Raw genomic sequence first — 16,050 nt, 5'->3', positions numbered from 1 at the left:
AGGACCGGGCCTGAGTCGTGCTTCGGTAGCTCAGATGGTAGAGCACTTGCCCGCGAACGGCAAAGGTCCCAAGTTCGAGTCTCGCTCGGGCACACAGTTTTAATCTGCCAGAAAGTTTCATATCACCGCACACTGCGCTGTAGAGTGAAAACTGCATTCTAGCTTTCGACAATGTTGACTGGAATACTCTCTTTCAAATTCTGGAGGTGACAGGGGTAAAATACAGGGAGCGAAAGGCTATTTACAATTTGTACAGAAACCAGATGGCAGTTATAAGAGTCGAGGATCATGAAAGCGTATCAACGGTTGGGAAGGGAGTCAGACATGGTTGTAGCCTGTCCCTGATGTTATTCAATCTGTATATTGAGCAAGCAGTAAAGGAAATAAAAGAAAAATTTGGAGTAGGTATTAAAATCCATGTATAAGAAATAAAAACAGTGAGGTTCGCCGATGACATTGTAATTGTGTCAGAGAGAGGAATGGACTTGGAAGAGCAGTTGAACGGAATGGACAGTGTCTTGAAAGGAGGATATTAGATGAACATCAACAAAAGCAAAACGAGGATAATGGTATGTAGTAGAATTAAGTCGGGTGATGCTGAGGGAATTAGATTAGGAAATGAGACACTTAAAGTAGTAAAGGAGTTTTACTATTCGGGGAGCAAAATAACTAATGATGGTCGAAGTAGACAAGATATAAAATGTAGACTGGCAATGGCAAGAAAAGCGTTTCTGAAGAAGAGAAACTTGTTAACATTGAGTATAGATTTATGTGTCAGGAAGTCGTTTCTGAAAATATTTATATGGAGTATAGCCATCTATGGAAGTGAAACATAGACGATAAGTAGTTTGGACAAGAAGAGAATAGGAGCTTTCGAAATGTGGTGTTACAGAAGAATGGTGAAGATCAGAATGGTAGATCACATAACTAATGAGGAGGTATTGCAAAGAATTGGGGAGACGAGGAGTTCGTGGCACAACTTGACTAGAAGAAGGGACCGGTTGGTAGGGCACGTTCTGAGGCATAAAGGGACCATAAATTTAGCATTGGAGGGCAGCGTGGAGGGTAAAAATCGTAGAGGGAGACCAAGAGATGAATACACTAAGCAGATTCAGAAGGATGTAGGTTGCAGTATGTACTGGGAGATGAAGAAGCTCGCACAAGATAGAGCAGCATGGAAAGCTGCATCAAACCAGTCTCAGGACTGAAGACAATTATACAATACAATAAAATACAAGGTGCCTGGTTCTCGTTTTACCTTTAATGAATGTGATATTACTACTCTTCGTCTATGTTTCCACATCGATTTGCAGCTACCTTCGTTTCATGCAGTATAGTGCATATAGTTTGTCGTTGAAAGGTGTCATGAATTCTGAAGAAGTCTCCATCATGGTATTTGGATTTTCGTTAGTAGTTTACTTATTAAAACATTAAAGGAATGAGAAATTTCTGTTTTTCTTCCACTTATGTTAACGTTTAAACCCAGTTAAGTTGTTTACAATCGAAGAAAATTCTTTCATGTCATATTACACTTAAGTGTTAAGCCTTCAAAAGGACTTAGTGCTCATCTAATTAATTAATTTTATGTGTATAGACTGCTTACCGCCGGAGGTTGAAAGGACTTCACTTGGTGAATGCATCGAAGATTCTTCATTCAATCATGAAAATAGTGAAGCTGGCGCTATCTGAAAAGTTGCAAAAGAGGGTAAGTTATGCATATCATTCACTGTTTTTTTCTCCTCCTTATCTATCAAATCAAATCTGCTTGTATGTAAACCCATACGCATATACGTTTTACAATTCGGACAATGTACAGCCTCTCGCTATGTTTAGCCTCCTCACTCATATGCCGCACGGCACGGTACAAACTCCACGTAAGCAGCATAAGTAGCTACTCATTATGGCTGCGTAAAAGCGGCTTCGTATAGTCGCCTGTCACGATTTACTTGTGTTAACGTATACCTTCCAAATAGTGTCAGATAAGAGTACCGATTTGGCACACGGTTTGGAACTGTAAAATGTTTTTCTTATCGAACAACATTTCTAATATAAACGTCGCCATAAAAGAACTTTGACATCGTGTTAGAGCCGTTCGGCCCTCTGGACGTCTTCACCTGACCAGCCAGGACACTGTCTTACTTGTATGTGTTGTGAGTGTTAGGTCCACTGTTTCCGATTTGATAGTGAAGTGGAAACGTGAAGGCACGCGTACAGCAGAAAAGCGTACAGGCCGACCTCATCTGTTGACTGACAGAGACCACCAACGGTTGAAGAGGGTCATAATGTGTAACAGCCAGACATCTATTGAGACCATCACAAAGGAATCACAAATTGCATCAGGATCCATTGCAAGTACTAAGTTGGGCGGGAGGTGAGAAAACTTGGATTTCATGGTCGAGTGTCTGCTCATAAGCCACACATCACGCCGTAAACGTCAAATGACGGCTCCCATGGTGTAAGGAGCGCAAACATTGGACGACTGACCACTGGAAAATCGTGGTGTGGAGTGACGAATCACGGTACACAATGTGGCGATCCGATGTCAAGGTATGGCGAATACCCGGTGAACGTCATCTGTCAGCGTGTGTAATGCCAACAGTAAAATTCGGAGGCGGTGATGTAATGGCGTAGTTGCGTTTTTCATGGAGAAGCTTCCACCCCTTGTTGTTTGGCGTGGCACTATCACAGCACAGGCCTACACTGATGTTTTAAGAACCTTCTTGCTTCCCGCTGTTGAAGAGCCATTCGGGGACGGCAATTGCATCTTTCAACACGATCGAGCTCCTGTTCATAAGGCACGGCCAGTGGCGGAGTGGTTACACTACAATAACATCCCTGCAATGGATTGGCCTGCACAAAGTCCTGACCGGAATCCTATAGAACCCCTTTGGGAGGTTTTGGAACGCCGACTTCGTGCCAGACCTTACCTACAGATATGGATACCTGTCCTCAGTGCAGCACTCCGGAAGAATGGTCTGTCATTCCCCAAGAAACCTTCCAGCTCCTGATTGAACGTATGCCTGCGAAAGTGGAAGCTGTCATCAAGGTTACGGGTGGGCCAATATCATGCTGAATTCTAGCATTACCAATGAAGGGGGCCACGAACTTGTAAGTCATTTTTGGCCATGCGTCCGGATACTTTTGATCATATTTGCCAGGTGGGCTGTCACCTCGATAGCTTGTGATAGTGGCCGTTCACCTCTACATGGATGGCTTTCGGTTTTACGGAACCCTTCTCCGTCATATCTTACTACTTTGACACAGACCATTTCTTTGCGGATAATATATTCCATGGTAGTGACTGTCAACAGTGGTTCTTTGGTTCTTGTAATAATGTGTTATTCTGTTCTTGTATCATGACTTGACTCCAATTTGCACCTGAAGATGCAGCCGTGAGTGCTGCGGAACTGGTAGTGCCTAAGAATAAAATGATTTTACGTCTGATTCAGTTTTATTTCTTAATATGATTTGTTGTGGCTGTGATTGCCCGAACTATATATTTTTATGTGTGTAGAGAAGCGAGAGCCGTGGCGGAATGCTGTGACTTTCTAGGATGGTGGTAGATGCAGTAGTGAGAAGGCATACAACACACTTCAAAGAAAGTAAGAGCATTGGGCCTAATATTAGTGTCTCCATTAGCACTCTGATCGCTTCGTAGCACTTTAAATGCCGTAGAACTGATACGTAGCGGTCGTCGGAACCTCCGATGCCGTTGTATGACATGGCAGTTTAGTGCTATGTGTGCCAGTGGTTGCATCAAATCGGAAGTGTGACAGACTGACGCAATCGAGCTAGGGTGTCCACGTGACCACACTAGGAGTAAAGTTTGGTCTAGCAACCCAGGCAGGTCACTGTGTCCATAAATAATACTGTTCACTCGCCGCAACGTAAAGCAGCGCAAGAGCAGTGGCTGTATAAGGATTCTAACCGATAGGGACCAGGGACATGTGTTACACCTGTCAGTTAAATTTGTAAATCGAAGGGGAGCTGCAATCATCTTCAGTTTAGATATAATTTTTCACAACTGTGCGAAGGTCCCGCACAGAGCACACAGTTCTAATCTCCCAGGAAGTTTCATACCAGCGCACACTCCGCTACAGAGTGGTAATTTCATTTTTGGACGGTAGTTCTCAAGACGCTTATGTTATAATTTAATGACCTGATGTTTTTCTCTTTTCAGTTGATGCACTGCGTGTGGCGCACCTTCAGCCCACTGTGTGTGGAGGTTGTATTTCCGGGTGGAAGGTGTTTTGTGATGTTTTCAGGGTGTTGTCCTTGCTTGGGCCCACTCATTCAGTTTATCGTGAATATGGCCAGGATGGTCACTTGAACATTCTCCTTAACCGAGTAGGGCCCTTTATTTTATGTCACTGTAATTATTGCTCTTTACATCCCCATCGCCCTGTTCGCAGAGTGCACGCACACGTTGTACGTTTGAACACTCAGGCACCTTATCGCTCACTGATTGCCGAACTATATCATCCGACCTCACTCACATAACAATTTCAGGATTATTTGGAAGAGTGGATGAAATGAAGCAAACATCATACCCCCAATTTGGCTGCTCAGCGGGATGTGATCATCAATGAGCAGCTGGAGCTGGTTAAGCATACGTGAAGAAACTTGTGGACTCTGTTACCCATCGAATTGCAACCTTGACAGAGACCACCGGCTGTGGCGGACTGTGTTAGTGTGATGTTTAGTGGGATGACTAATTCTTTGTCCGCACTCTTAGCTTATTGCGTTTTCGATAACCCTAGGACTTGAATAAATCTGCGCATTCGTGAGTGCTAATAACATCCTTTCACATAACAGGATACTTTCAGGTCGAATTATTTGGGCATGTTACGAGTGCAGCGAATAGGAAAATACTGTTTTTCTAACGAACAAGTGGACATGTTAACTGATCTTGACATATAATATCAGGTTCTCCAAATGTTTCGAGGTAAATGTCAGGCACTTTTCTGCTGTGTTCGGACTGTTTCGTGTCATAGCGCCTATCTGTTGCAGGTGTTCGCGCACCTTCCAGGATCGACAACTCTGTTCGACTACGTGCAGCGTGACTGCATACCAGACGAGCTGGGAGGCACTGCTGGACCCGTTGACAACTTTGCCTGTAAGCAGCTACTCTAAAGGTTAACCGAACAAATTCATCAGCGACTGCCTAGAACCTGTATTTAAAGACCATCCCGCTGCTTGTCCGAATTGTTTCAGTTTCACTGAAGTCGTTTCAGGGTGCGAAAGAATTTACGTACAGTTTTCTGATTCCTTATGCAACAAAAGCTTTGCCACCACTGCTTTCATATATTTATATATATATTTCATACCACCGCATATGGTTTGGATTCATATTACATACATCTCAACAATAGGGATCAAAAAGGAAACAGATATCCAGAATTATTTAATTGCTTTCGACGCAATGAAGACGAGATACAATATTTTTCTTATACAAACTGCGGGCATACAAACAGATGAGGACAATTTTACTGATTTTCGCACTCAGGTTTCCACGTAATCGCCAACTATTTAGTATCGTAATCGAAGAAACGTGTTTCACACATATATGCTGATCGAAATACACACATCAAAAGAAGTTTTTCAACACCCCGGTTCCCAGAACTCCTGAAGATAGACGTTGACTGTGTATATTGTTTCACAGACACAGTCCCTTTCAATGTTCACAGACGCCACTGAATACGCCCAAAGATGTAAACAACCTTGCATGAGTAGCACCTATTAGACGGCGGGGGTCTGAAGGCCGATTAGTTCCATTCATTCCACCAGGAAGGACGTACACGGCTTGTCTTATCTGTAGTTCGTCCATACCTAGACGGTCATTACCGCGGTTCGATTGCGTCCCCATGTTACTTTGAGCCAGGATGGGCTCTCAACAAGGAAAGTGTCCAAGCGTCTCGGGGTGAACCAATGCGATGTTGTTCGGACATTGAGGAGATACAGAGAGACAGGAACTGACGATGACGAGCCTCGCTCAGGCAGCCCAAGGGGCTACTACTGCAGCAGGTGACCGCTACCTACGGATTATGTCTCGGAGGAACTTTCACAGCAACGTCACCATGTTGAACAATGCTTTTCGTGCAGCCACAGAACTTCTTGTCACGACTCAAACTGTGTGCAAGAGGCTGCGTGATGCGCTACTTCACTTCCGACGTCCATGGCGAGGTCCATCTTTGCAACCACCTCACCATGCATCGCGGTACAGGTGGGCCCAACAACATGCCGAATGGACAGCTCAGGATTGGCATCACGTTCTCTTCACCGATGAGTGTTGCATATGACAACCGTCGGAGACGAGTTTGGAGGCAACCCGGTCTGGCTGAATGCCTTATACACACTGTCCGGCGGGTGCAGCAGGGTGGAGGTTCCTGCTATTTTGTGGTGGCATTATGAGGGGCCGACGTATGCCGTTGGTGGTCATGGATGGCGCGGTAAGGGCTGTAAGATAAGTGAATGCCATCCTCCGACCGATAGTGCAACCATATCGGCAGCATATTGGCGAGGCATTCGTCTTCATGGACGACAATTTGCTCTCCCATCGTGCACATCTTGTGAATGACTCCCTTCAGGATAACGACATCGCTCGACTTGAGTGACCAGCATGTTGTCCAAACATGAACCCTATCGAACACGCCTGGGATAGATTGAATAGGGCTGTCAGTACGGACGACGTGACCCACCAACCACTCAGAGGGATCTACGCCGCATCGCCGTGAGGAAGGGGACAATGTGGATCAACAGTGCCTTGATGAACTTGTGGACAGCATGCCACGACTAATACAGGCATGCATCAATGCTAGATGACGTGCTACTGGGTATTAGAGGTACCGGTGTGTACAGCAATCTGGACCACCACCTCTGAATGTCTCGCTGTATGATGGTTTAACAAGCAATGTGTGGTTTCCGTGAAGAATAAAAAGGGCGGAAATGATGTTTATGTTGATCTCTATTCCAATTTTCTGTACGAGATGATGAAAAGCATATTTTGAAGTGTATATTATAGCACTTTTGCAAACTCATTATGGAAACGTGGAACCATGCCTGAGGAAAAGAATGTAGGCGCCTTGGACAGTTTTTACGTAAACGGATTTGTCTTTAAATCGGGAATCTGTTTGGAGATTAATGGACTACATCTGCAGATGCACAGGGGCTCTTTCGACTGAAATGGCAAACGGTCTCGAAAATAGAGGTGAGGTTGGCAGTGTCCTCAAAACGTTTAGGAAACTGCACTGGTAATTACAACAAGGCCATAATAAATTCTTCAATCCTCAAGTTAGTAAACTTGGGGAAGTGGACCTCGTTACTCTCAATTTGTCCTTTGAGCACCGAGATTTTCTTTTTAAATACATCCTCTTCAAATGAGGCTAAAAATCGTAGCTATGTATTTTTTTTAAAAAGACATTATGACTCAGCTTCACATGGTGAATTAATAATCACAACCTACACAAAGATATGAAAGTTAAATACTGACACTGTCAAGGTTATTTGATCACTGAATTAAAAGCCGAATATTTTGTTAAACTAATATTACCGGCGCTGCACCTCTTAGATATAATTGTTTAACTGCCATTAAATCTTATTTATGATAACTGCAACCGCCCTGGCTCTATTAGGGATCAGTCAATCCAGAATGAATACAATTTAAGGACAAACAGTTGGGATGTCCATATTTCCTTCCCTTTGTTTCAAAACCGTGGGCGTGCATGAAGTGCTTCTCCAATGCCGTCATATCACTGGCTGCTCAGGCAAAAAATAATTTTAAAAAAATTATCAATAAAAAGAATTTGTCCCACTCACAACTCTTTAATAGTCATTATTCTAGTTTTAATTTGAAAGTAGTATTTTTTAATTTGAAATGAATATTTTAATGTATAGTAAAAACTCTTACGTAGATAGACCATTAGAATGGTGTTAGATCTGTAGGAACTCCTCCAAAGCGGTGTAACACATATCCGTTGCACTTGAGTTCACCATTTACTCGAAGACTGCAAAATGCTAAATGAATTAGCTATTCAAATACAATTACTGTGACTCAGTGTTAGAGAGCCTTTTCTTGTAAAATTGTATTCTTCAGTATTTGTCGTTCTTCCGACGTCACAGATAAGGTCTAGAAGATGAAATACTGATCCACTTTACTAGCAACAAGGACTTAGTAACTGTATGAGAACTTACAAGAACTGCTCCTAACAGGTGTAAAGGTAATCTTCATGGTAATTCTCGTGAACATACAGCCCTTATGCCACTTTTAAACACTACGATTTTTGATATTCAGTATGTTCTTGATTGTTAGGGAAGATGCTTCTAACAAATAGATTACGATGTTAGTTATACTTACAAAATTCACATTGTTCATTTCGAACTAAGATCCAGAGCAAAAACTGCTTTGCGCAATTTATCCAGCATTAGTCACAGTTACGGAAGAAATTGCTTGTTTCCTCGAGCAGATACGAACAGTACTGCGTAACGACTTTGATAATAACAATGTCTCAAATTATTCCTTACGTACATACAGGAAAACTACTGGAAACCAGAGCGCTTGCGTAAGTTTGAATGCTAAACTGTTCCCTGTGTTTCAGACGTTGTTACGAAGACGACCAACCGTGAGTGGCTTCTGGAAAGAGACAAGTACATGTCAGACGAGAGCAAACGCCCCGCCGAAAACCACAATGGCGACATCTACGGCATCGCAGGATCGTTTAAAAAACTGTCCGTGGACTGAAACACAACTCTTCTTTTCAAGATATAGAGAAACGACATTTTTATACACCTGTACATATTGTACAGCCAACAATCTGAAATAAACCGTTATCTACTAAATCTCTTAATACTAGTTTCATTTTATTATTTTTTAGTTGACTCTATTATTAACATATTGTTTGTGTCAATACAACGGCTTATCACTAAGTTAATGATCTTCTTCGAAACTACAACGAACTTTTCTACAGGTGTTCAGCACAACTGCCTTTCTGGAGTTGCCAACAGTTCGAAGGATACAGTTTTAGTTTCTGTAGACCTTCACGTTGTGTTTTGGCGTAGTGCTAAAGTCCGATATTACCTCCGGGACGGTGTGTATAGACTTGTGCATACATATGGCTGTATCATTCTTACTTTTTCATGTACAACGGTACATTAAAACAGTGTGAAATTGTCTGATTTACCAAATGCGAGGCAACAGTATTTTCACTTTTATTTTCAGATTGTCAAGAATTTCGCGCTTCTCTCTTTTCCAGTATCACAGTTCTGAATGAACTACTGTAGGGGTGGACAAAACTTTGGAAACACCGAACACACACCGCCTTACCGCGGCTAGTACGATGTGGGAAACCCATTGGCCTTCAAAGCAGCTTCCAGTCGTCTTTGAAAGGATAGAATCAGCTCCGCTATGGTTTTCAAGACAATCCTGTACCAATCTTCCTGGAAAGTATTGACAAATTCGGGTAACTATGATGGAGGTGGAGGTCGACCACGCAGATTTCTCCTCACAGCCGAACATAAACGCATAATAATGTTGAGAACTGGTGGCTGTGGCAGCACGGAATGAAGCAATAACTCATCCTTATGCTCACTAAACCAGTCCTGGACGACATGAGCTGAGTGCACAGGTGTACTGTCGTCTTGGAATGCAGCTTCGCCATTTATGAGCAAACATTGTGCCATGGGATTGGAGTAATCACCAAAACTGGTCAAATAATGCATGAGAATTGTGTACCCTCGCTGAGTAACCATGTGGCTCATGGAATACCATTATATGGCCAGTCGCATCATCACCGAACCTGTGCTATGTTTCATTCTTAGGACGTAAACTTGGTCAGAATTTGGAAACATGTGAAATAATAATCATCCCAACAAATGACTTTTTTCCATTGCACCATATTCGAAGTTCTATGTTGCACTTCCAAACACACAGACATGGAACTGGCCTTAAGCACACACACACACACACACACACACACACACACACACACACACACATAAACAAACTTACAAGGGGACATGGTAAAGACATTCATGATGCCTTGTAGTTGTTGACAGCTGCTAATCGATCCCTGCTCTTTGGAAGGCGATGTTAACACTACTTCAGTCGATATAACGATATTCATTTGATCATCAAAATAAAATTAAATCCTCTTAACGTGTATATTAGACATGCGGCATATCGTAATATAGTGGACGAATCATATAAAACATGCACACAGTATGCGGACTGCCGTTACGACGCCATGTGGCCGTTCAGTATCATATTAGTTAATAATCAAAAATTAACAGCACTGTAACGCTTGTGAAAATCTGTGCACGTAAAGTGTACAATTGCACGTTGGTGGTTTACAAGGTAACACTCGTGGATCTTAAGCTATGAAAAAATAAAAACACTTCAACTCTGAAGCTGTAAAAAAACACGCTTGCTTTCATGGACTCTGCTCCCACTCCTTCAGATAAATCACACTCAGATGAAGCCAGAACTCCACCGGGCAAGAGAAATTTAATATGAGTCTGAAATCAAGAGAATGATCATAGACATTAATACTTACGATCCCTCTGTATAGGGATGTACATTAAATTTGAGTATTTTGAGAAGTACTCTTGCCGAATCACAACAAAAATTCTGAATGTTTATTGAGAAAGGTCTGCAAGCATCGTGAAACTAAATGATCGGGACAATGAACTATATGAAGCCCGACGTAGCAGACACTCTGGTATTAAAATGCAACTGTTGATACGGCAACAGTTTTCAGAGACAATACAGCACATGTAGGCCAACTGCAAAGGAACGTCATGAGCATTGTTATTGTTGTTGCTGTGGTCTTCAGTCCTGAGACTGGTTTGATGCAGCTCTCCATGCTACTCTATCCTGTGCAAGCCTCTTCATCTCCCAGTACCTACAGCAGCCTACATCCCTCTCAATCTGCTTAGTGTATTCATCTCTTGGTCTCCCCCTGCGATTTTTACCCTCCACGCTTTGCTCCAATACTAAATTCGTGATCCCTTGATGCATCAGAACATGTCCTACCAACCGATCCCTTCTTCTAGTCAAGTTGTGCTACAAACTCCTCTTCTCCCCGATTCTATTCAAAACCTCCTCATTAGTTATGTGATCTACCCATCTAATCTTAAGCATTCTTCTGTAGCACCTTATTTCGAAAGCTTCTACTCTGTTCTTGTCTGAACTATTTATCGTCCATGTTTCACTTTCATACATGGCTACACTCCATACAAATACTTTCAGAGACGACTTCCTGGCACTTAAATCAATACTCGATTTTAACAGACTTCTCTTCTTCAGAAGCGCTTTCCTTGCCATTGCCAGTCTACATTTTATATGTCTACTTCGACCATCATTAGTTATTTTGCTCCCCGAATAGTAAAACTCCTTTACTACTTTAAGTGTCTCATTTCCTAATCTAATTCCCTCAGCATCACCCTACTTAATTCGACTACATTCCATTATCCACGTTTTGCTTTTGTTTATGTTCATCTTATATCCTCCTTTGAAGACACTGTCCATTCCGTTCAACTGCTCTTCCAAGTCCTTTGCTGTCTCTGACAGAATTACAATGTCATCGGCGAACCTCAAAGTTTTTATTTCTTATCCATGGATTTTAATACCTACTCCGAACTTTTCTTTTGTTTCCTTTACTGCTTGCTCAATATACAGATCGAATAGCATCGGGGATAGGCTACAAACCTGTCTCATTCCCTTCCCAACCACTTCTTCCCTTTCATGTCCTTCGACTGTTATAACTGCCATCTGCTTTCTGTACAGATTGTTAATAGCCTTTCGCTCCCTGTATTTTACCCCTGCCACCTTCACAATTTGAAAGAGGGTATTCCAGTCAACATTGTCAAAAGCTTTCTCTAAGTCTACAAATGCTAAAAACGTAGGTTTGCCTTTCCTTAATCTTTCTTCTAAGATAAGTCGTAAGGTCAGTATTGCCTCACGTGTTCCAACATTTCTACGGAATCCAAACTGATCATCCCCGAGGTCGTCTTCTACCAGTTTTTTCATTCGTCTGTAAAGAATTCGCGTTAGTATTTTGTAGCTGTGACTTATTAAACTGATAGTTCGGTAATTTTCACATCTCTCAACACCTGCTTTCTTTGGGATTGGAATTATTATATTATTCTTGAAGTCTGAGGGTATTTCGCCTGTTTCATACATCTTGCTCACCAGATAGTAGAGTTTTGTCAGGACTGGCTCTCCCAAGGGTGTCAGTAGTTCTAATGGAATGTTGCCTACTCCCGGGGCCTTGTTTCGACTTTTGGTCTTTCAGTGCTCTGTCAGACTCTTGACGCAGTATCATATCTCCCATTTTATCTTCGTCTACCTACTCTTCTGTAGGGTAGAAAAACATGGACTGTGGAAAAACTGGAACAGAAAGGTACTGAAGCATTTGAGATGTGGTGCAAAGATAGTGCACAAGGAACGTCAACTAAAACAAGACTGGCGATAAACAGCCTTATTACAGACATGTACTTCGAAGCGTGCTGGAGACTGAGCAGTGACGTATATATTGGGTCCAAACAACATTAACGGATCATATTTCAGTAAACCTTATAGTGGTTAAAGAAGGTGACTATCGCTGCAGCACAATATTGTAATATTTAATTAGGAGACACCCACATGACCAGAATAATTTCTTGAGAGAACTTAGTACTTCAGAAATATTTCTTTTTATCTGTATCCTTATTGCGCATATTCTGCAGGAAATTAAGAAGCAATTGCACAGGTATTCCGCAAACGCAATGCTCTCACCTTGAACATGTATGTCTGTTGTGAAAACGGCGCACCATTAGTATGCAGATAATCTGCGTGAAAGTAGTCTGTGTGAAATAGTCTGCTTGGAATCTCGACAGTTGACCTCCTGTTGAGAGAAATACGTTTTCGCATTTGCAGTAGGTGTCTCCATTACATTGAATGATAACATTGGTTCATGTAGGTAGTGCTTCATTTTAGCTACAAGTATCAAAAAGGTATCTCACTGTCGCTTGAGAAGTAGACGGCGTTGCATGTTTTAGTGCCTGTTCATTTTCATGAGTAATTCCTTAACGGCAGTGATGGCGGCGACGAAGATTATCAGAACGGTGGAAAGGGGGGGGGGGTGAGGGGGGAGGGGGGAAGAGGCAGGCCTTTGTATGAAAGCACAAGACGGTAGCGTCTGATCCCTGTGTGGGAGGCTACAAAAGGCGCCTGTCCCACATGTTAGTGGCGGCCTCTCACTTATAATTCAAAGCTAAATGCTTCAATTTTTTATCACAGAAAGGTTCGACTACCTTTCCCTAAACCAAACTTTAACCTAAGGCATGGTGGCAAATTTCAAAAGGAAAGCCACTCCAGGAAGTAACCAATCTTCCATCACAATTCAGGGCGGCGCAACTGGGCCTTTGGATTCTGGAGAGCCTAGAACATCATGCAAGGAATAGTCGGAGTTTCCCATAACTTCTTCAAAGATAAGACCCACGGAAAAACATCAACACATTTATGAAAGTGGGAAAACTGAAACACATAACTGACACACTCAATCAACGCAACACACTTATACTAGCACTTCAAGAAACAATGTATCTGGATGAAAATGCATTTGAGTCAGGTGGATACAGGAAAACCAGCTATTAAAAACTCCCATAATGGGACTATATTAGGAACAGAATTTATGGCCAAGCAGCAACTTACGTAATCAATAACTAATTTTAGCTCCCCATCATAACGAATTTCATTCCTGACGTTCAAAGAATATTCAAATGTATGTGAAATCTCATGGGACTTAACTGCTAAGGTCATCAGTCCCTAAGCTTACGCACTGCTTAATCTAAATTATCCTAAGGACAAACACACACACCCATGCCCGAGGGAGGACTCGAACCTCAGCTGGGACCAGCCACACAGTCCATGAGTGCAGCGCCTTACACGGCTCTGCTAATCCCGCGCCTTGACGTTCAAGTCAGGCAACAAATGACATGCAATTATAAATTTAGTGTTAGGAGAGGAGCCAACACCGTGTTACGAGTGGAGGCCGAAATGCACACGTTTTAGCACAAGCAGGCTAGCGTGAGGAGGGAAGAATTATACTGACGTGAGGTCTGGAAGATGACAAGGAATGAGAATTCAGAAAGCAGACGTAATTAGTATGATACTTAACTTTAACCGATTTATGATGAACGTCGCTCTTGACGGTACATGAGTCACAATATTATCTGCTCAGAATACATTCTTGAAGATAGTACTTATAGTAAGTACTTGCTAGGTCGTAGCGAATGACGTAACTGAAGGCTATGCTAAACTATCGTCTCTGCAAATGAGAGCGTATGTAGACAATGAACCATTGTTAGGAAAGTCGGCTGTTGGGCGAGTGCTAGGGAAACTCTCTAGACTAGACCTGCTGTGTGGCGGCGCTCGGTCTGCAATCACTGATAGTGGCGACACGCGGGTCCGACGTATACTAAACGATTTAAAGGCTACCACCTAGCAAGTGTGGTGTCTGGCGGTGACACCACAATAAATGCACATGCACCTATCAACCAACATAAAAGTTTTTGAAAAAGTGGAAGATTTTTGGGAATTGCTAGAATACGGAACATCCAACTTACCAAGAGAACGTATCAAAATTTTAGTGGGCGACTTTAATGCACAAAATGGCAAAGAAATAAAATTTATATCAGTAGTTGGAGGTTATCCAGCACATGAAAGAACCAACAAAAATGGGGAAGACTCATAGACTTTTGTAAACTATTTAACCTAAACTAATGTCGACATTTTTCATGAAACTTGCAAGAAGGAAAAAAAAAAACGTGGGTACCACCTAATTCATATCAAGGTGAATATCACTTAGACCATGCGGCAATAACGAGTCGTAACTATCAGGAAATCTTTAATGTCAGAGTGAGGAAGACTCTAAACATAGACTCAGAACATTATCTGACTGAAATATAGACCATGTTTCAACTGAACAAACCTAAACTAAAACCACTAAATTTATCACGCAAAATCAGGACAAATTCTGTGATATATTAAACACAAGAAAAATGGATGATTGGGAAGAAATTAAAGAAACAGTGCTTGAGTCAGTTAAAGCAATGGGACAGCCATGGAAAATGCCAAGATACATATGGTGGAACGAGCTGTGTGATGAAGCAATTGACAATCGACTAAAGTCATGGACAAAATGGAACAGTAGTAAGAAACAGTAATACTGGGAAGAGTTTAAAGAAGAAGGGAAAAAGACAGCAAAAATCGTCTGATGAGTGAAAAGAAAATATGACAATGACAGATTAGAAGAAATGGACTCAGACATTAAAAGGAACAACACTAGATACTTCTATAAGACTTTTAAAGACCTTTTAACAGGATTACAGCCACTGAGTTTACATTTTAAAGATAAAAAAGCAAAAATTGTTTTAAGCAATAAAGAGAACTGCCAAATTTTAGCTGAATACTTTGAAAATCTATTACATTTTGAAGAGACTGATGACAGATTACAATTTCAAAAACCACAACATAAAAATCCACTATAGGAACCACCTACAGTAGAAGAAACAGAAAAGATTATCAAAGTATGGAAGAAAAGCAAAGCACAAGGAGAGGATGGGATACTAGCAGAAATGTGGAACCTCGGGGGCTTATCCACATGCCAGAAAATTCGCAAAGTAATTAATGACATTTGGACAACAGGAATCATACCCAGTGACTGGAAACAAACATTGATTCATCCTCTCCATAAAAATGGAGATAAAACCGACCACAACAACTACAGAGGTACATTCTTGTTACCAGTAACATACAAAATACTATCAAGCACTTTCAAATAGAATAGAGGAACAAGCAGGATATAATGTGGGAGATTATTAAGCACTATTTAGAAAAGGTAGATCATGTGCTGAACAGATTCTTAAATTCAAAATACAAAATAAAAGTACAGTTGTTACTTTCGTAGATTTCTAGAAGGCCTACCACTCAATTAACAGACTAACACTACTTTAGATACTTTATGAATCAGGGATAGACGTAAGCACCAGGAGCATTACCGAGCAAACGCTAAC

At 41.7% G+C, this 16,050-nt stretch overlaps 1 protein-coding gene across 4 annotated transcripts in view; it reads left to right on the top strand.

Annotated features, from left to right (window-relative positions):
• Positions 1–16,050, top strand: part of LOC126482285 (clavesin-1-like) — a 230,726-nt gene that overhangs the window by 35,873 nt on the left and 178,803 nt on the right. The window contains exons 5-7 of one of the 4 annotated variants that reach the window (XM_050106275.1): positions 1,595–1,705; positions 5,011–5,116; positions 8,595–8,815. The exons of 2 other annotated variants lie outside the window; for them this stretch is intronic. In XM_050106275.1, coding sequence (XP_049962232.1) covers positions 1,595–1,705; positions 5,011–5,116; positions 8,595–8,737 — 360 coding nt within the window. In that variant the 3' untranslated portion in view covers positions 8,738–8,815. Of the gene's footprint in view, positions 1–1,594; positions 1,706–5,010; positions 5,136–8,594; positions 8,816–16,050 lie in introns of those variants that run through there. One more of the 4 variants, XM_050106278.1, reaches the window with a different exon arrangement.

This window comes from Schistocerca serialis, chromosome 5 (assembly GCF_023864345.2).
Source record: "Schistocerca serialis cubense isolate TAMUIC-IGC-003099 chromosome 5, iqSchSeri2.2, whole genome shotgun sequence".
Taxonomy (NCBI): Eukaryota; Metazoa; Arthropoda; class Insecta; order Orthoptera; family Acrididae; genus Schistocerca; species Schistocerca serialis.
Note: the sequence above shows the minus strand (reverse complement) of the source record. Positions and strands in the feature narration are given on the sequence as shown.